Source organism: Typopeltis vanoorti, chromosome 13 (assembly GCF_054136105.1).
Source record: "Typopeltis vanoorti isolate ZY-2024b chromosome 13, IOZ_Tvanoo_1.0, whole genome shotgun sequence".
Taxonomy (NCBI): domain Eukaryota; kingdom Metazoa; phylum Arthropoda; class Arachnida; order Uropygi; family Thelyphonidae; genus Typopeltis; species Typopeltis vanoorti.
Window position 1 is genome coordinate 112,860,271 of NC_143561.1, and position 22,637 is coordinate 112,882,907.

At 36.6% G+C, this 22,637-nt stretch overlaps 1 protein-coding gene across 2 annotated transcripts in view; it reads right to left on the bottom strand.

Moving 5' to 3' along the window:
- Positions 1–22,637, bottom strand: part of LOC150100477 (protein Mo25-like) — a 182,163-nt gene that overhangs the window by 89,994 nt on the left and 69,532 nt on the right. For both annotated transcript variants that reach the window (XM_090402309.1, XM_090402310.1), the window contains one exon: positions 4,385–4,503. In XM_090402309.1, coding sequence (XP_090258435.1) covers positions 4,385–4,503 — 119 coding nt within the window. The remainder of the gene's footprint in view (positions 1–4,384; positions 4,504–22,637) is intronic.

Genomic DNA, 22,637 nt, shown 5'->3' on the forward strand with positions numbered 1-22,637 from the left:
ATCAGAAAAATACTGCCCAAATTAGACACAAGAAAGTCTCCAGGCATTGATGGCATTCCACCAATTGTCCTGAAAGTTTGTCACCAGAGCCGACTCCTATCCTATGTCACCCGTATATACTCTCTTACTACACTGGTATCTATCCCACAGCCTGGAAATTGGCCTATATTCAACCCATTCCCAAGGACGACAAATCACTGCCATCCAACTGTCGTGACGTTCTATTTTCATGTTATGTTCTAAATCCGCCATCTTGCTAAAGTCACTTTCATCAATTAAAGGAAAACTAATTGCAAATTAATCACTGATCTAAGGGTAGAGAAATTTCTATTATACTGCGCCACTCTATCCTTAGATAAGTCTATATGAATTAGTAAGATTAATTCAAAATTAGTTAGCAGTCTTTTCACTCATTCAGGCCGATGGTATTTATTTTCTTTCCTTCTGGGATTCCCGCTAGATCCGAATTTTTGTGAACGGTGCAGTAAAAAGAAATTCAGGCAAACACAATATTTAAATTAACAAACAAAACATTTAATATATGGTTATATAACAATTACATAAATTCCACTTCTAAATCTGACAAACCAGTCAAGTTAGCATATCAAGTCATTCATATTAATCCAATCTTTCAAACTTTCTCAAACAAATTCACAGTTTCAGAATCACAAAGTTTCTTTACTCAAATTATTACAATAGAATTTCTTATTTATTCAGTTTCCATGTATCTCTCAGCTACACTCTACGATTAACTCATAACAGGCACTAACCACGGTAGATATCACTTCAATGTCTATATTTTCAACTCTCAGCCTCGATGTAAGCTACAGTTAATGTTAAAAACAGCGCAACGGAGCTAATACTTAAATCTGCATACACTGAAATAAACTAATATGACTGTCCTTACCAGAAATAATCTTCAGTACTTCCAATATTTTGTGAGCACACTTTCAAATTGTATTTATCACACTTGCGAAACATTAAATAACTAAAACATTACTAATCGCTCTTCAAAAATCCAGATAACAACTATAAGGTACATTAATTATTCTTATTTATCATTCATCAACTAGTTTAACTCCGTACAATTCCCTTTCTTGGTAGTATAGAAATAAGTCGTAATTGTAGACTGACTGGATTTATTCAGTATTCTTCTTTGAATGTCCAGTTCTCTAATTATCCGATTACGGCAATAATTTCCTTTTATTACTACGGCTGATTTTGCTTTCAGCCAACTATAAGATTCACTTATAAAAAAAAATATCTACTCAACTCCTATCCTTAGGAATCTTTTAATTACTTCTACTTCTTTAGTTTACTTCCTTGCTACCTTATAGTTCCAAAGTTCCGTTCCGACTCTCACTTACAACTACGTATCTATTCTCTCTCTTCTCCACAAACGCTCCCTTCACACGCGCCCGTTTATTTTCGCGCGTCTCCATGACAACCGATAGACGTAAACATTCTCGCGAATGTTACATTACGCTATACAACTATATTGAGTTATTACATAACATTAAGCTTTCACAAAAGGAATAAATAGAATGATCGCATTTCAATAAATGCGTAGTTAAATCACAAATATAAATTCTTAGAATATTGACAAAACAATAAATAAAACAGCTTAATAACATTTAATACAGAATCTATTTACCATTAACACATTTCTTTGATTAAGCAATTAAATATTTGACATAATTAAAGTAGTTACACAATATCAATTATAATTCATGCCATTTACACCAAATAATATCTACAAACACAGTTCCTATGACGGAAAATCATGTTGGATTCTGAATCAAACAACATTTATTCTATTTTCTACATAATTAGAATCCAACACAACTACCCGTAATCCCAACTCCTACAACATGTTGAAGGCACCCACCTAATAAATGACTGCCAATATGGATTCTGTCGCTGCCAATCAACTGTAGATGTGCTCACATGTCACCCATCTCTGGACAAATGCCATAGAGAAGTCTGGCAAATCTCAAGTCTTGACATCGCCAAAACTTTTGACCAGGTCTGGCACAAAGGCTTACTAAGCAAACTACCATTGTTTGGTCTGTCTCAGGACTTCTGTAGTTGGATTGCCAGCTTTCTATCCAGACACACACTATGTGGGTTGGTGGATGCTTCCTTATCCTCTCACAATCAACTAACGTCAGGGTTACACAAGGTTCTGTCCTCTCACCAACCCTCTTTCTGCTATATACAGGGTGATCCAAAAGTAACAGAAAAAGTAAAAATTCAATAATTCGAAAAGTATAGACAATAGAACGATGTGGTTTTCACAGAAATGCACAGAAAGAGATGGGATTTTTTTTTAATAACGAAAAATTTTATTACCAGAATAGTTACATTTGCCACCGACAGGTGGCGCTTCAGTTGTGTCAGTAGTTTGTGCAGTGGCGCAGCACAGTTCGCAACACAGCTAGGATTACAAATGTTCAATGTGATGGCCGTCATTCATGAGAATGGACGTCAGACATGGCACAACACCCTGCACAGCATTGAAGAGGGTTTCAGCTGTAATTCCTTTCACATGATGGTGAATAGCTTCTTTCAAAATTGCCAATGACGTCGGCCGACCTCTGTACACCCGTGACTTCAAGTAGCCCCATAACCAAAAGTCACAAGGTGTAAGGTCTGGAGATCTTGGTGGCCATTCGTGCGGGAAAGAGCAACTGAGGACACGGTCATCGCCAAATGTCGATTGCAGCAGGTTTTGGACAGGACCTGTGATGTGCAGAGGTGCTACATCCTGCATGAATGTTACACTATGGAGTGCTTGCCTCTCTTGCACATTCAGAGTTCTGATAATACAGCTTAACTAAAAGTGCTTTAACTCCTAACGATAACATGCCTCACCTTGGCAGAACGTTTAACTTCAGTAATAAATGTTAAATGCTGAAAGTTTAACTTCAGTATTCACTACATCTGAAATTTACGTACCTCACGGTTTAAATAGTGACAGACAGCACCTCTGGGACAGCTACAGCACCACCTGTTGGTAACAAATGTAACTATTCTGGCAATAAAATTTTTCGTTATTAAAAAAATCCCATTTCTTTCTGTGCATTTCTGTGAAAACCGCATCTTGCTACTGCCTATACTTTTCGAATTATTGAATTTTTATTTTTTCTGTGACTTTTGGATCACCCAGTATATTCATGACCTACTTCACTTGACCTTCACTCCTACCTTTCATTCGATAAACCTTATTCTACACAACTCACATCAACCTATTCAACATCAACTCTGATCTCCAAGCTATCCTCCAATGGGGTCCAGATAACCTCATCAATTTCAGTGTTAATAAAATCCAGTTCTGTCTTATTTCTCATAAAAAAGAATCATTTTCTCCAAGTATTTTTTTGACAACACCCAAGTTTACAGACAATTTGAGATTTCTCTTCTTGGAATTATCCTGACATAAACACATCACAACCATTGCATCCTCAGCTTCTAAAAAACTAGGATTTCTCTTTTGTTCAAGATGTTACTTCACACCTGAACAGCTGTTAACTTTATACAAATCACGAATCCACCCAGCTATTCAATACTGCTCTTACAAATGGGGTGGGGGGGCCTCTAAAAGCTTCCTTAAAATGTTTGACTCAATACAGAGGAGAGCAATTAGATCGATTAATAATAACCCATCTCCGACCAACTCATTCCTCCCACTTTCGTACAGGCGTTTGGTTTCTGCGTTATATGTATTCTATAAATATTTCCATGGCAAATGTTCATCTGAAATAACATCAATAACTCTCCCACTCAGTACTAAGTCTGTTAGATCACGTGCAGCTGCTGCCCAAAATCCCTTTACAGCGCACCTTGAAACCCACAGAACAAGTTACTTTTCCTCCTCCTTCATCCTTGCGACTGCTGTATTGTGGAAGTCTTCTCCCTGTTGTGCTTCCAAGAAATACAATATACAGTCTTTTAAATCAAATGTAAACAAGTTCCTCCTTTCCAAACCCGTTCCCATATATGGTACTAACGTACTATAGGTTAACGAACCAACCTCTCGTGTATGGACCCAATATAAAAAAACTTCCAGATGGTGCCATCGACTGGTTAACCAAACTGTCAGTCTGTATATAGTTTTCTCAATAATTTCTTACATTTCCCTGGTCCATATGCTAAATAAATAATTAAAGTTGACTTTAATATCCTTATGTTAGTAGTGATATTTCTTTGTGAAAAAGAGAGACCTCAGGAAAATGGAGGACAATGTCTAAAAAGTACATAGGCGTTTTTTTTTTAAAGTTGCTTTTATTTGCATATAACATTATGCAATGCATAAATTAATAAGATTTAATATAATCTTGTCTTATGATTCTGAATATTTGGAAATATAAAAACTATTACTTACCCTTTCATCAATGTAAAGAGAATTTCTGGTTTTGTGCAAATATACTCAACAGTAGGGAGCCTCGTTCCAATCTGCCGCCTTAAAATGTGAATGAAAATTTGTACAACATCTTTTTTACCCTAAGAAATAAAAATTTACATTGAATCAAATTAATTAGTGGGATGATTGGTCTACTGCTTAGTAAAATATGCCACAGTTCATTTCGCTTTAAGTAATTTAAATTTATTATCATTTGTGAGACAATTAATTCAAAATTTAAACAAATTTTGATCAGCTAGCAGGATAAATCTGAAAAAAAAAGATTTTTCACCAACAATTTCGGTAAACGAATAGTATGGAAATCAACTAATTTGGAATCAGAATATCTTAGGTTTAAAATCAATAAATGAACTAAAAAAACTCAATTTTTTTATTTTATGATATTCTTATCCTTTCGAGATTTAAAATGTGTTTGCACTATATCTCATCCTATATAAATTTTCTATGGTCACAGATTAAATGTAAGGATTCAAAGTTTTTCTAAGTGTTCAATTTTTAAATAATCTCAAAAGATGTGGAGACATGCAGAGTATGGAGCATCAATGGAGTATGGAGATGAAGAGAGGAAATTATTATTTCAGCCTTGCAGAAGACCTAAGTGCATCAAGAGTGGCAACAGAAGCCTCAGTCAATTTTTAAAAATATTCTTGGTGGATTTCAAATTTCTAGCAAAGGTCATCCAGAAAAAAAAAATCCCGAATACCAACAACACAAACTGGTCCAAATACTAGAAACACCACTGTGGCAATAACCAAAACATAATCAGCCATGTCAACTTAACTAGTGTTAGTGAAATTAAACTATTTTAGCATTCTTAATGATAAAATGAAAACCATAGACCATGAAATACTAAGATTTCTTTCAAACTACTATCAGCATACAGTAGTTCAATATAAAAATATCACAACTAAAAAACTTGAAATTAAATGAGGAGTTATGCAGGAATGCCCACTCTTCCCATGTCTTTAACATTTTCATCCAAGAATTCATCAAAGCACTGTCAACAAAAAAAGAGTAAAATTCAATGGAAGCCCAATCACACATATTACACACACAAATGACGTAGTAATTATAACAGATAACAAATGAAATCTCCAATCCCAGCTTGCAAAATTACAAGAAACCTGAAGAAATTATAATATAACTATAAATTCATGTAAAACTAAGATAATGAAAATTGGAAGACACCCAGAAGATATACTGATAACACTTAATCAGGAAACCATAGAACAAGTTAATGGTTTTAATTACCTAGTAGCATATTCGACTTCAAATTTAAATAACATAGCAACAATAAAACAGACTCTCCATAGAATGGTCAATAAATTTTCCAAATTTACATCATCTGCATGCATAATATGTGGGATTGGTCTTCCATGAATTTGGTAAATTTGGGAAATGAACAAAATTCCTACAATTCTAAAAATAAAATTATACAAAAGTATAACACTACCAACAGCTCTCTACAGAGCAGAAACTTGGACCTTAAAAAAAAGAAGCAGAGAGGAAAACTATCAGCTTTTGAAATGAAATATTTCAGGAAAATGGAATTTTCAGGAAGGAATGGAATTTATACAGCTTCTGAGAGAATTACCTGAGGCAGCATGTAATGGAGGGGACATGAGATTTGAAAGTGCTGGATATGATCACAGCATCAGAAAACTTAACAGTAACCAATCTAGCTATGCTGCCTCTGCTTGGGGAAAGTGATAATGTAGTCATCACTTGGAATATATTGCTTTGCTAAGGGATATATGTAGAATTACAAAGAAGATGATTATAAGCTGAGGAATCAGTTTTCAATAGTGCTATGGCATAAGAATTTTTGGAGGAGAGAGATGTTGGTGGTGCATGGGAGGTGGTCAAGTGATGTTTGAAGAAAGCAGTATCAGAATTTATACCTAGAGTCGGAAGGATAAATCAGGTAGGAGTTAAGTGGATGAATAGCCTCATTAAGCAAAGAGCTGCAGACAAAGAAAAAGTTGAGAGAATATAAAGAAAAAAGGTGATCAACATGCCCATGAGCAGCACAAGGCACATACAAGAAGGATGATGTGTGTGATAAGGAAGGCCAAAGCTAATTATGAGAGAAAACTAGCTGATGGTCAAAAGAACTCCTAAAAGAGTTCTTTCACTATGTGGCAAATAAAAGAAGGAATGGAAAGATGACTTTAAAAAGTACTGATGGTGAAGTGGTAACAGAAGCAAACCAAATAGTTGAATAACTGAGTGATCATTTTGCAGGAGTGTACCATCTAGGTGACAATGTTGCAATGCCAGACATTGATTGATGGGAGAACAGAAAATGAAGAAATGGAGAATGCTTAAAATATTGCAGAACCTCAATATGGAATGCAGAGAACTGGGCTTCTGACCTAATATCCAATTCTCACCTTCTCGTGGTGCACCCTGTTTGGTATCTACATGGATACTGAACAAATTAACATGGACTAGCAATTTGAGGTTTAGAATTGTATTTGTCTTGGCTAAAACCATAATACAAAATGATGGCTACAACATGACAGAATTTCATGCTGGCTGGGGTATTACCAGGTTAATCAAAGCTCCTATTATTTTCATCAGGGAACCAGGGTGAACAGTGAAAATTCAGCTACTGGAACAAACCTAAAATACAAGACTGACACCATCAACATAACACCTGATCAGCATAATATGTATTACTGAAATAAAGATGACAAAAACAGGTGAAATCTTGGCGAACAAACTGCGCTCTTGTGCTAATCTGAGCAGTTGTGCACTGCTCTTTCCTGTCCACATCTTGATGTTGTCAAACCATGATATTCTTTTTCTTCCTCTAGTTCCTTTGCCACCAATTCTTCCTATCAAAATAGTTTGTAGAAGTTGGTATTTGCTGTTTCTCATGATGTGGCCAAGATATGATGTTTTTCGTTTCTTGATTATTTGTACAAGATGTTTAGCTTTGCCAATGGATTTTAAGACATCTTCATTGGTAATTTTTTCTGGAACATGATATCTTTAGCATTCTTCTGTATAGCCACATCTCAAAGGCTTCGATTTTCTTGATGGTTGTCGCCTTCAATGTCCATGTTTCAACTCCATAGAGCAGAATAGACCACACGTAGCATTTCAGCATTCGGCATCTGACTTCCATGTTTAGGTCTTTATTGCAGAATAGTGTTCTCATTTTCATGAAGGACTGCCATGCAACTTCAATCCTTGTCTTTATATCTATTTCTGGATCCCACCGTTCATTAAGCCAGCAAATAAGATATATCTTGACACTTGATCAATATTTTTCCCATTGAGTGTCAGTTTCATTGATGAGGTTGGATGTTTGCTGATGATCATGTATTTTGTCTAGTTGATGTTTATATTTATTCCCATTCTTTGGCTTTCTATGTATACTCTGTCAATGAGTTTTTGGAGATCCATAATATTATCTGCAATTAGCACGGTGTCATCTGCATATCGAAGGTTGTTAACAATCTTTCCATTTATTGTGATTCCCTCTGAACATTCTTCCAATGCTTTTTTAAAGATTACCTCTGCATATATGTTCAACAGGAGTGGTGGGAGCACACATCCTTGTCTCACTCCTCTTTTGATGTTAATATCACTGGTGGTAATGTTGTCTAATTGAACGGTAGCTGACTGATTCCAATACAGATTTGTTATTAGTCTTATGTCTTGTTCGTCTAGCCTTATTTGTTGAAGGACTTCTATTAAGTTAGTGTGTCTGATTTTGTCGAATGCTTTTTCAAAATCTATGAAACACATAAAGACAGATTTCTGTTTTTCTATGCATTTTTGTATCAATATTTGGGTACAGAAAAGGGCCTCTCTAGTACCAAAACCATTCCGAAAGCCGAATTGTGTTTCACTTAGAGTTTCTTCACTTTTTCTATAAATACGATTCTGAATTACTTGCAAAAATATTTTTAATGTTTGGCTCATTAGACTAATAAGTCGGAAGTCACCACAGGAATTTGCTTTGGGTTTCTTTGGGACAGTGATAAATGTTGATTTGAGCCAATCTGATGGAAATTCATCACTTTCATATATTTTATTAAATAGTTTTTCAAGAAGTTTGATGTTATCTGGTTCTATTAATTTTAAAAATTCTGTTTGCACACCATCTGGTCCACTGGCTTTTCCTGTTTTACTTGTTCGTATAGCATTCTCTATTTCGCATTTCACGATTGCTGGTCCTTGAATGTTATCTTTTATATTTATAGGCTTCTGTCTAGTATCATTGAAAAGTTCTGCTACATACTTTATCCAAATCAGTGCTTTATTCTCTTCTTCTAGAACTATTTTTCCATTTTCATCTCTTAGAGACACTATTTGCTTTTTCCTCAGTTTCCAGAAATTTCGTTGATTTTCTTATACAGATTGAAATTATCATGTTTCTTCTGAAGTAGTTCAATTTCAGTACATAAATTTTTCATCCAATTTTCCTTGGCTTCTTTTATTTTTTTCTTGATGATGTTATGTGTTTCTGTATACCTGGCAAGGTCTTTGTTTTTGTACATTCTTCATGTATCAATAAGAGAAAGAATCTCATCTGTCATCCATTCCTGTTGTTTTATATTATCCACATAACCTACTTCTTCAATACTTGTTGTTACGATGGCATTCTTTAAGCTATTCCAAAGAGATTCCACACTTTTATTTTCTTCTATGTTAATCTGTTGTAATCGCAGGTTAAGCTGTGTCTTGGCACTTTTATTTATGTTCGGGTCTTTCAGTTTTTCTACATCAATTTTCTTTTTCTTCTTTTGTGATTTTTTAGCTGATTTTAATCTAAGACGTACTTCTGCAACTATGGCATTGTGGTCTGATGAGATATCTGCTCCAGGATAAGTCTTTGCACTCTTTATACTACTGTGGAATCTTTTATTTATCAGTATATAATCAATTTGATTTCTGACAATGTTATGTTGGTTATCTTGAGGCGATTTCCAAGTGTACAGTCTTCTGGGTGGAAGTTTAAACCAGGTATATGCTATTGTTAGATCTTCTTCCTGACAGAACTGGACTAGGCGATCTCCTCTGTCGTTTCTGGTGCCTAAGCCATGTTCGCCAACAATTTCTCCATCACCTCCTCTTCCACTTTTGCATTGAAGTCACCCATCACTATGTTTATATCATGTTTCTTTGTTAGGTTTTTAATCTCTTTTAGGTGTTCATAAAACTCTTCAACATCTTCTTCACTTTTGTCAGCTGTGGGTGCATAAGCTTGGATGATATTTATGTTAATGGGGTTTCCCTTACGTTGTAACAGCATTATCCTTTCAGAAAATGGAATCCAATTTATTACTGATTTATTGATTTCTTCATCTACTATTACAGCTACACCATGTCGATGTTTGTTCTCATCATTCCCAGAGTAATACATTGTCGTATTATCTTGTTGACACTTTCCAGATCCTGGCCATCTTGTCTCGCAAATTCCCAAAATCCGGATGCCCAGCCTCTTCATTTCTCTTGTGGCATTTCTTAAATTGCAACATTCCAAGTTGCAATTTTAAAAGTGGATACCATTTTGAGCCCGGAGATTCTTCGCACCCCTGTCCCATTTAAGGGACGCCGGGAACTTGGGGCCAATTGTAAGGGTTTGCTCGCCATGGTGGTTGTTCTGGAGATAAGGTAGAGCAGTAGTTTCTCTGTTTGCTTTCTGCTCTGCAGCATTACAGACGTACACAATATAATCATATCGCCATCTGCAAATCTCTGATCACAAGCTTTTCCGTCATCATTTGGCTTCAATCTTGTGTCAGTACTGACAATGCTGCTTCCCAATGTCAGGGGCAGTGACCCCAGCAGGTGCTTATTTAATGGCGGCACTACTCGCCATGTCACCGAGTTGTCATTGGGCTTTGTGAGGTTTTAAGCGAAACAGAGTTGCCACTTCTGCTCCCCCACGCCCTGATAGCTCAGTCACTGTTGGTCCACAGCTGCTTATTCGCCAGATTGCTCTGCTTATATCGCAGCTAGCCTCCATATCTGAAGGCTGTTCCCCGATCCGCCACCTGGGGACGCACCCGGTAGTAGTCAGCTCTGCCCCGGCAACAAATACAAGGTGTTATATTCAGGTAATAATGATCAGGGGTAATAACGAACTAAAACAAGAATAATAATAACAGGCAAAATCCAAGAAAGAAGATTGTGATGGTTTGGCTATGTGACCAGAATGGAACAGAAAGATTACCCTGTACACAGTGATGGAAGGTAAAAGATCCAAAGAGTGGCCCAGAATTAGATGGATAGACAAAATTAAAGAGGACCTGAAAACCAAATCACAACAAGTGACACCAAACTGGGCAGAATTGTTCAGACTCTCCAGACACAGACAGAAGTGGAAAGAATTCATTCGGCCTCATCATCATCCACACAGATGATGGAAGAGTAAAGAAGAAGAAGAACATCAGGGGTAAAGGAGTATCTATAGTATTCAACACTAATACAAGGATAATCTTGAATATCAGACAATATTAAATAGAGTGATGTGAGCAACATCAAAATGGGAAACTGGACAATGACATGGATTTGTGTCTATGATCAAAAAATGGTTCCACCCGGGAAGAAGTAGAGAAAATTTTTTGAGGCATTTACAGCAGAATAGAAAATGATTCCAAGACATATAGAAATATTTTGGGAAAATTTGACAAAAAGAAACAAAGCTAACTGCACTGCCAGCAAAGGCATCACTGCATCATCAGCCACAGAAAAAGCAACTTCCTAGCTTTATTTCTCCTACAATTCTTCCATAGCTGACCATGGTAAATGTTCCCCCCCCCCCCAACTATTCCAAACACTCAACATTCAATGTCGTGTCTGACCTTTAACAAGAAAGAGATGACAAAAATTCTGCTCAAACTGTATACTAAAACATCTCCTGGCTCTGATTCCATCCCTCCAATTGTTTGAAAGGTCTGTGCCCCAGAGTTGACTCCCACTTTATGCTTCCTTCTTACTCTGGTCTCTATCCTAGAGTCTGAAAAGCTGATATATATACAACCCATTCCTAAGGGTGACAAATCTTGACCATCAAACTACTGTCCAATTATTTCTAAAGTTATGGAAAGTACCATCAACAGCCAACTCCTATGCTACCTTAAAGACTCTCGTCTATTAAATAACTGACAGTATGGATTCCATCACTGTCGATCAACAGAATATACTAACCTACATCTTCCATCTATGGACAAACACCATGGAAAGGTCTGGTGAATCTCAAGTGGTTACTCTTGATATCCAAGGCTTTTGACCAAGTTTGGCACAAAGGTCTCTTGGGTACATTCTCATCATGATTTCTGCAATTGGGTAGCCAGCTTTCTGATAGGATGCTCACTTTGAATGTGGAATGTGAAAATTATAGAGGAATTTCCCTACTGAGTGTTCCTGGTAAGATCTATGCAAGCATAGTTTAGAAATGGCTAAGAAAACTTGTGAAAGGGAAGACTGGTGAACAACAAGCTAGATTCAGGCCAAACAGGAGTTGTTAGGATCAGATTTTCAATTTAAAACAAACTGCTTAGAAATCATAGGAATATAACAAAGACTTATATTTAAGTTTTGTAGATTTGAAAAAAGCACATGTAAACATGCTAAAATCTTGAAAAACTGTTCAAAATGCTTCACTTGCATCGTGTAAATGGGATATTATACCAAGCACTACTACTTGTCTCTATCTGAATTGTAAGTCAGCAGTTAGAATTGAAGGTGGTACAAAAAGATGGTTACAATCTATCTGCACTGTTATTCACCATCTGTATGGATCACATTATGAAGAGAAAAAAAAGGTATTAAACCTGAAGCCTGATCAAAATTAGAGATGTTGATCTCAGTTGTTTATGTAGATGATATTATACTTCTAAATAAATCCAGTATAAGTCTGCAAGAGCAATAGTAGAATTAGACAAGAGAAATGGCTATATTATACTGCTAGACTTTGTAAAGGAATCTGACAGAATACTGCACAGAAAAAACTATTGCAAAAGCCCAATTATATGGGAATGGATATGAATAACTGGTGGCATGGATGGCAGATAGCTGACAAACAGACACCAGAGAGTACTATGTGGTTGAGTGGAATCTAGCAGAATGACAGTGACTAGTGGAGTGATTCAGAGCTGTGTACTAGAGCCACTATTCTTTAATTTGCATATTAATGATACAGGGAACGATTTAATCGGGAGGACAATAGTTGATAAAAGTGATGTAGATATCCTGCACGATGATTTAAATAAATTAACCGGCACTGATTATCAATTAATAATGATTATCAATTTAATGTTTGCAAAATGTAAATGTATGCACTTTAGGCTGAAAAAGATTACTTACTGTATATCATGCTGATGATACTGAATTTCAAGAAATTGATCAGGCTAGGGACTTGGGAGCAGACAGAGTTGACGTTCAGACGCACATTACAAAAGTTGGAAAAATAGCTCAAAGGATTATTTGGATGTTGAAAGTTTATTTTTCACTAGGTTAGACTATAATAAATTTAGTTTAATCCTTTATCCCAGTGAGAGCAAACAAAGTTTGCACCTGAAAATATCTTCAAGACTGAATATGGTGTTGTACTATCTTACCTGAGTAAGTAGTACAACACCAGGCAACTCGTAGCAAAGGTGGAGCAAGCTACCAACATTCCAATCCCAGTATCTCTCATAATGCAAAACACATCTCCTTGCGAATATGTATAATGTTATGCATTAAGGGATTGGCCACTACCCAGACTAGTTTCGACCTTTATTGAGGTCTCTTCAGTAGCACAACACTAGTCACCAGTTGCCTGGTGTTGTACTACTCAATATCTTTCTCTAAATCCAGAGTAATTTAACAAAAAAAGGTGGCAAAACTTTTGGCAACTCCTATAGGTAAAGATGACCTTGTTACTGCTTCTGCCTGGTATCTCCAACTTTGGGCCTGGCTCCCACTGATTAGACCACAATAAAGGTCGAAACTAGTCTGGGTAGTGGCCAATCCCTTAATGCATAACATTATACATATCCACAAGGAGATGTGTTTTGCATTATGGGAGATACTGTGATAGGAGTGTTGGTAGCTTGCTCCACCTTTGCTACAAGTTGCCTGGTGTTGAACTACTTACCCAGGTAAGATAGTACAACACCATATTCAGTCCTGAAGATATTTTCAGGTGCAAACTTTGTTTGCTCTCACTGGAATAAAGGATTAAACCACATTTATTATGGATTACTTGGATGTTGAAAACACACTAACAAGTAAAGATATGAAGGTTATTATCCCTCTTTATAAGGCTGATTCAGCTACATCTTGACTACTGTCCACAGAATTGATCACATAGATATCATGGTAATCAGGAGGTGGCAAAGAAGATTCAGGGATGAGTGACAAGACAGTGTCAGGTCTGTGTAGATTACAAAGTTTGGTTGATAGGCAGAAAACAGGGGATATGATACAAACTTACACATACACGAGTAATTCGCTTTTTACACGGCCTATTTTTTTTTTTACACAATTTCGAAATAACATGGTTTAGAAAACAAAAGCAATTATATTTTGGCAAGGTATACCGGTAGCCCTTGGTTTATGCCGGTTGCCTGCGTGTGCTTCTTTACTGTAGTGTGGTCGACTGAGAAACGACGCTAGCGGGCACTCTAGTGTTTGAGTGTTTACCGAGCTACTACGACGTATATGTATCAAACCTAGTTTTAATGCTGAATCTACCTAATTGATCTATTTAATTTTTTTTTACGTATATAAGTATTTAAATTGATAAAGTACGTAATTATACCACGTCTGATAATAGAAGTGCAGAAAAATTAGCAGAACTTGGTGTTAAGAAGGCACGGAAATCAATCACACTTGAAAAGAAGATGGAGGTGATTCGGAGAATGGAAGATGGGCAAACACATGCTAATGTCTGTAGAAGTATGAACTTACCTCCATCAACTGTTACTACAATTATAAAAAATGCAGATAGAATAAAACAGTCTGCGCAACAATCTACTGCAGTACTAAATGCAAAACATATAAGTTATAACAGGGATAAACTTCATGAAAAAAATAGAAAAATTATTATTATGGGTGGATGACTTGAATCAGAAAAACATTCCTCTGATGCAAGCTGTTATAACTGAGAAAGCAAAAACAAATTTTTTGTGGATCTTAAAAAGACAGATGGAGGCAAAGAAACATTTTTAGGAAGCAAACGTTGGTTTATGAGATTTAAGTTTTGAAGTAAGTGCCATAGTGTCAAATTATGCGGTGAGGCAACAAGTATAGATGTTGCAGCAGCGGCTGCTTTTCCTAAAGAATTTCAAGACTGTGTAGAACAAGGAAGTTATCCTCCTGATCTCATTTTTAATGTTGATGAGACTGGGCTCTACTGGAAAAAATTGCCATCATGCACCTTCATTTCCTGTGAAGAACGTTCCGCTCCGGGTTTTAAAACTGCAAAAGATAGACTTACACTTTTGTGGGGTGCAAATGTCTCCAGAACTTTGAAGCTTAAGCCAATGTTGGTGTACCATTCACAGACACCACGCGCCTTCAAGGGTCTAAAAGCCATGCTGCCAGTCTATTGGAAATGGAACAAGAAAGCTTGGGTTACACAAGAAATTTTTATAGATTGGTACACAAATTATTTTTGTCCTAGTATGCTTCGCTTCTGTAAAGAAAATGATTTGCCAGCCCAGGCATTGCTTCCCTTGGATAACGCCCCTGGACATCCTCAAAACCTTGAAGTAAGAACACCATTGAATGTCAAGGTTGTTTACATGCCCCCAAATACAACATTGCTTTTGCAACCGATGGATCAGGGGATTATATCAATCTTCAAAGCCTATTACCTCCGTAATGGTAAGTCTTGGACACTTCAGGAAAAACCATTAAAGACTATTGGCAGTCATTCGATATTTTGAAGGGCATTAACAACATCGAGGCAGCTTGAAAAGACATGTTAGCAAAGTGTTTAAAAGAAGCGTGACGAAAACTTCTTCCAACATTTATGCACAACTTCGAGGAATTAGAGCAAGAGGAGAATTGTTATTGAAGATGTTACCAAGCTTGCCCGAGAGGTGGGATTGTACGATATTACAGCTGAAGATGTGACAGAAGTCTTAGAGAGCCATGATAAACTGCTCCAATGAAGACTTAGAAGAATTAGCCGAATAATTAAGTCAACATCCAAAGGAGGAGAAAGAAAACGAAGAAGGTCCTCTGAGAGATATGAAAACAGCCGATTTACAGCATATCCTTGCAAGCATGGAGATATTGACTGATGAACTCTGCGAAATGGACCACGATTGGGAACGGAGTGCGAACGTAAAAAGGAGTGTAATCGCATCTATTCGACCTTACATTGAACTCTTTAGAGAAAGAAAAAGAAACTCTAGGCAGTTAACGCTGGATACTTTTATTTAAAAAAATGCAGGTGATCTGAAATCAGGAACATCTTTTCGAAGTTTCATATTTTTTGTATATAATTTTTTGTTTTAGCTGTATAACTGAGAGGAGACCTCCACATAGCCTTTAAAGGAATGCGGAGAACCGACCAGGGCTTCTGACCTAATGTCCAATCCTCACCTTCTCTTGGTGCACCCTGCTGGGTATCTACTTGGATACTGAACGGACGAGGATGGGCTGGCAATTTGAGATTTAGCCGACCAAATTGTATTCTTATTGGTTAAACCAAAATATAGAATGATGGTACAACATGACAAAATTTCATGCCGGCTGGGGCGTCGCCCGGATAAACAAGGCCCCCGTTGTTTTCGCTAGGGAACCAGGGCGAACAGCGAAAAGTCAGCTACTGGAACAAATCTGAAAATAAACCCCAACTCATCATCACACGAGTTAAAGATCGGTACTATCAACGTAAGAAGCCTGAATGGCAAAGAAATGGAGCTAGCTGATGAATTAGATAAGTACCAGATCGATATAATAGGGGTGACTGAAACAAAAAAGACCAAAACTGGTGAGATCTTTCTGAGCAATAAATACAAAATGTTATATTCAAGCAATGACAAACAAGGAAAAGAAGGAGTAGCCATAGTATTCAACACAAAATACGAGGTTAATCTTCTTGAATGGCAGTCAGTCTCAAGTAGAGTAATGTGGGCAAATATGAGAATGGGGAACTGGACAATGAGACTTATTTGTGCCTATGGTCCCACAGAAGGTTCTACTAAGGTAGAAGTGGAGGAATTTTTTGAGGCTTTAGAAAAAGCAACTGACACAATGAAAAATGAAAAGTTGGTCCTTGTTGGGGATCTAAATAGCAGAGTAGGAAATGATTGTGAGACATACAAAAATATTTTGGGAAAATTTGGAGAAAAGAGCAAAGCTAATAATAATGGCAAATATCTGTTGGATTTCTGCTCAGGACATGGACTGGTTATTACTAACACCATGTTCCAACATAAAAATGTGCACAAATTCACATGGAGAGAAGAGGCAAGGAATAAGAAAAGTCTCATTGACTGTGTTATTGTTGATAGTGATGTTTTCTCCCTGGTGCAGGACACCAGAGTGTACAGAGGATTTGAAATTGGAAGTGATCACTATTTAGTCTTGAGCAGGATAAAATTGAATTTTATATTGAAAAGAATAACATGTAAGAAAGTTTTAAAGCGAATAAAAGTTGAGCAGCTCTCAGATGTGAGCTGTAGGCTAAAATACACAAAGATTATTGAAGGAAAAATGAAAGAGTTTGAGAACAGGAATCAAACCTTGGAGATTCAGTGGCAAACTCTGAAGAAAACATTGATTGATTCTGCCAGACAGGCATGTGGTGAGGTTGTTTGTAAGGATAAAAAAATCAGAACTCCTCGGTGGACACAGGAGGTTAAAGAGGCAGTGAAGGAAAAGAAGAAAGCATACCAAAAGTTCCTGTCAAATAAGTCAGCTTGTGCTCTTAGAGAATATAGAGACAAATGCAAGAATGCTAAACACTCTGTAAAACTAGCTAAACAAAAGTCATGGGAGGACTTTGGCAAGAATATAGAAAATAAATATCAAGAAGGTGGCAAAATATTCTGGAGGTTGTTGAAGAAGCTTAAGAATGGAGGAAAGAGTGCTATAAAAGGAATTAGAGATGATAAAGGTGATATGAAAATTGGAGAAAAAGATATCCTTGAAGTATGGAGTAATTACTTTGAAAAACTGCTAAATGAAACAAGCAGTGATAACAGCACAGTGGTAAAAAACACTGACCAGGCATGCAGTCAGGAATACATATCCATACTTGAAGTAGAAAAAGCCATCAAAGGCTTGAAATGTGGAAAGGCAGCAGGAGTAGATGATATTCGACCAGAAATGCTGAAGTATGGTGGTATAAGAGTCATACAGTGGCTGCACTGCATAGTTCAGAAAGCCTGGACAGAGGGACGAATTCCCAATGATTGGAGTAGAGCTCTCATAGTACCCATATATAAAAAGGGAAATAAAACTGCATGTGAGAATTACAGAGGTATTTCCCTACTTAGTGTTCCTGGCAAGATCTATGCAAGTATACTTGAGAAACGGTTGAGAAGAATTGTGGAAGAAAAGCTTGGTGAAGAACAAGCTGGATTCAGGCCAAATAGAGGCTGTCAGGATCAGATCTTCACATTACCACAAATAGTCGAGAAAGCATGGGAATATAACAAAGATCTGTATTTAAGTTTTGTCGATCTGGAAAAGGCATATGACAAGGTGCCAAGAGAGAAGCTATTCAATACGCTGCAGTTATATGGTGTCAATGGGACATTATATCAAGCAATACTTAGTCTTTATTTGAGTTGTAAGTCAGCAGTTAGAATTGAAGTACAGGAAGATGGTTTAATGTTAAATATGGTGTGAGACAAGGATGTACATTATCCCCTCTGTTATTCATTATCTATATGGTTCACATTATGAAGGAAAGTGGTATTAAACATGATATCAAAATTGGAGATGTTAATGTCAGCTCTTTGCTTTATGCGGATGATGTTATACTTCTAAATAAATCCGCTACAAGTCTGCAAGATTCTCTGACTAAATTGAATAGCTCTTGTAATAGATATGGTATGAAGGTCAGCAATAAAAAGACAAAGACAATGAAAATAGGCAGAATCATTGAAAATGTCAACTGTGTTGTGAATGGAGAACCTGTGGAACAAGTAAAACATTTCAGCTATTTAGGCATGATTTTTACTGAAGATGGTAAATTAAATATAGAAATAGATAACAGAATCAGCAAAGCTGGTATGGTGGGAAGTCAATTGAATAAATTCATATGTAATAAGAGAGAAATTAGTCGGAACACTAAATTAGCTGTATACAAGACAGTGTTCAAACCAGTTTTAACTTATGGATCTGAGAGCTGGGTCAGAAGTAAAACACTTGACCAAAGACTAGAGACCGCAGATATGAGATTCCTGAGAAAGATTAGAGGCGTGAACAGATGGCATCAATGGCAGTATCATATTAAAAACGAGGATATTAGGAAAGAACTTGACATTGTCAGCATCCAGGAATGCGTTAGCAGAGCTAATCTCAGGTGGTATGGTCACTTAAACAGAATGGGCGAGGAAAGATTAGCAAAACAAGTGTTCTCTGCCAGGTTGGCAGGAAAACGACCGAGAGGAAGACCAAGATATAGGTGGATTGATACGGTACAAAGTGCTTTAGACGATAGAAATATAAGATCTGATAATATTGGAGTGTTGACAAGTAACAGACTGATTTGGAGGAAAATTGTAGATAGGAAATTAATAATGATGTAATTTTTTTCATGTAGTACTATCATATCCTGTACACCCCTTGAGGGTACATGGCAGGAATTTGATGATGATGAATTTTTTGTTTTTGTTATTAATAATTTTATTTTAACAAATATATATGTATGTATTATCAAAGCTTTAAATATAATAATGTTACACATACTTCATGGGCATATTTTTTGACTGCGCGGAACATAACTTCATACCTCCCATTAAAATTGGGTTTGTTTTATGCTCGTTTTTTCAGGAATGGAACTGAGGCGTAAACTGAGGGTTGCCTGTATTTTGATTTAACACGGTTCAATTGGCACTTATTTTTAAAATTTCTGTTTGAATTAAGTTCTGTTGAAAAGGTATTTCCATTATGATTATCATTTCCTAGAACAGTACACATGTACTTAAACTTGAATTTTGGAGAATCCCTTCGATGTTTTAAATATCAGGAATTAAACTACACTACAGAATGTAGACAATTGTGGCGACAACAAAAAATAAATTTTTGTAATTATGATTCCCCAAAGTTAAGCCGACAGATGATCCGTTATATTCACTTGCCATTGGTTCCTGGAAGCAGAAGGGTGCTATGCTGGTTCCTTGAAGTTAACTTGGTCCCTTACGGGAGGCTTGCCTACATAAAGCTGCTTGGAAGGAGTTAAGCTGTTTGCCAAACAATTACCGTATTTTTCAGACACACCTTTTAACATAGAAAAATAGACTTAAAATTGTGGTGCATCTTATGGTCTGAAGGTAACATTAAAATATGAATCTTTACACTGTACCGAAGCTGTTAGCAAAGTTCAATTACTGGCGCAATACGTTAATAAAATTAGTAAGTATGCCACTGAAGGTAGGTACCTAAGTCATCATGCTGCATGTGGGTGAATCACCGATTTAGAGCATCAATAGTCATTAGTGTGTAAACATATGTGCTTTTGCGGGGACACGCCAAGGGTATCTGATGCCTGGGTTCAAACTCTTATCGGCTGCCCCTAATACTGCATTGAATAATCCAAATTAGATATTAGCTACATAAAATGCCGCCCGGGTGTGGTGCACCCCTTGTCCCCTCAGGTTGGCGTGGCCCTGTGCTTTTGTATGGTTCATTTGAATTATTTTTTATAAGTCGTTAAAATTTTTATCTTAAAATTAGAAAAAATGAGTGTAAAACAAAAAAGACTTTCATATAACGTGAGTTATAAATTAAATGTGATAAATTATGCAAAACAATATGGAAACAGAGCAGAAGAAAGGCATTTTGGTACAATACCAACAGAAAAAATGGTTTGCGAGTGGAGAAAACAAGAGGAACAATTAAAACTGCTAGGTAAACACAAGAAAACATTCTGTTCGCACCTAGAAAAATTTATTGATCACAGACAATGCACCTGTTCATCCTGTTTTAGAAACACCCAAATGTGGAATTTTGTTTTTTGCCGCTTAATACAATATCCTTACCACAACCACTAGACTATGGTGTGATAGCTACCCTGAAAACTTACTACATAAGAACATTCCAATACATTTTGGATAAACTAGATAAGGGTAATTTACTGACAGTTATTGATGTGTGTAAGAAATTTTCTATTTTGGATTACATCAAACTTGCTAAGTTGGCGTTATCAGAATTGAAACCATCAACTTTAAATGCATGCTGGAAAGCTATTTGGCCAGAATGTGTGAAAAAGAAATATCCTGTACCTTTGCATATATAACTGAATATCCCAATATCATCAGATCAGCACATGCAGTTGGTGGAGAAGAATTTGATGATTTTTTGTCTGCAGATATTGAAGAACTGATGGATGACAAGGCTGCTAGTGATTATGAAATAACAGAAGCTGTCCTTGAGAATCTTGATGAAAAAGAAAAAAGTGATGAAGAGATTCCACTCACTGCTGGATTAATTAAAGAAGGGCTTCAAATGGCTAGTAGATTGCAAAATCATTTTCTTACACATGATCCAAATACTGAACGAGGTAAACAGTTTAAACATGAATTGAAGTCATGTATGGTGCAATATGAAGAATTATACAAAGATCTAGTCAAAACAGGATCTCAACGATTATTTAAGAGTTTGTGGTAAAAAAAAAAAATCAACCTTCAGAATTATTGGAAATTAGTGCTAATTTAGTTCCTTTTACTGAAGAAAGCATTTTGCCGTTGCAGTATGAACAGGATGGCCAAAGTGTTTCAAGTGATAGAAGTGATTCACAACCAGTTTCACATAAAAGAATGCAGATACTGTCAGAAAGTGACAGCAAATAAAATTTAAGTAATAACTATATGCACGGATATTTGGGCCTTTTTGAATTTCTGCTTTATCAGCGACACACGATTTTCTTTAAGAAAGATACATATGTATATTATTATTATTATTTGATACTTCCAGGGAGTCCATGGACTCAATCGAGGGAGGGCACCTGCTCTACAACTCCATCTCCACCATTCATTCAATCACCAACTGACCACAACTACACCAATGCCATTTACCGCCAACCACCACTGGTATTTCGACAGACAATCACAAACATCCATGCCCATGGCGGGATTCGAACCCATAGCCTTTTGGCAGGAGAGCAGATACACTATCCACTCAGCCAACCAGGCCAGCAATATATACTTTGAATAAGTATTTAAAATAAAAAATATTCCATTAAAATTTAACAGAGTTTTATTCAATGATTTTCATATGTTTTGTTTGAAAATATCTCATTGTTCATATCAGGTTTTCACATCTGGAACCATTCTTCTATTTTTTCATATGCACTGTATTTTTTTTACACGGTTTTTTCTGGAAGCAATCTACCATGTAAATGGAGAATTGGGTGTATATATTTTTTTTTATGTTGCTCCCACCAACAAAAGACTATTTGCAAACCTGCAGTGCATAATGTGGCTAAGGTTTTTTCCCCCCTAGTTTCTCCATATTTCACACACACATATATATATATTACTAGGGGGGCTACGCCTCCTGGCACCTACAGTGCCCCCCGTTGTAGGCATTAGTGAAACTTGGCTGTCAGCAGAAGATGCGGTCACTGGAATTGAATGTGATGAGTACAGTATTTTCAGGGAGGATAGAGAAGATAAAATGGGGGGGGGGGGGGGAAGGAGTGCTGTTGATGATAGCTGATGAGTTGCAGCCAAAGAAAGTAGTATATCAAGATGATAGACATGTGAATGATAGTACATTTGAGGCAGTCTGGTGTGAAATAGTGATCAACGCAACCAAATATACAGTTGGTTACTGCTATAGGCCAGGGGATATAGGGGGTAATATTGAATTCGTGCATCAGCAAATTAGTGCAATGAGAGCAGGGTTAGTGATTATTATGGGGAATTTTAATTATAGTGATATCAATTGGAAGGAGGAAATATCACGTGGCAAAAAGGAAATGGAATTCATATATCTCCTACGAGATAATTACTTGAAACAGCACATAACTGAAGGGACACGTGGTGTGAGTGTGTTGAACCTGGTCATTGGTTCAGAA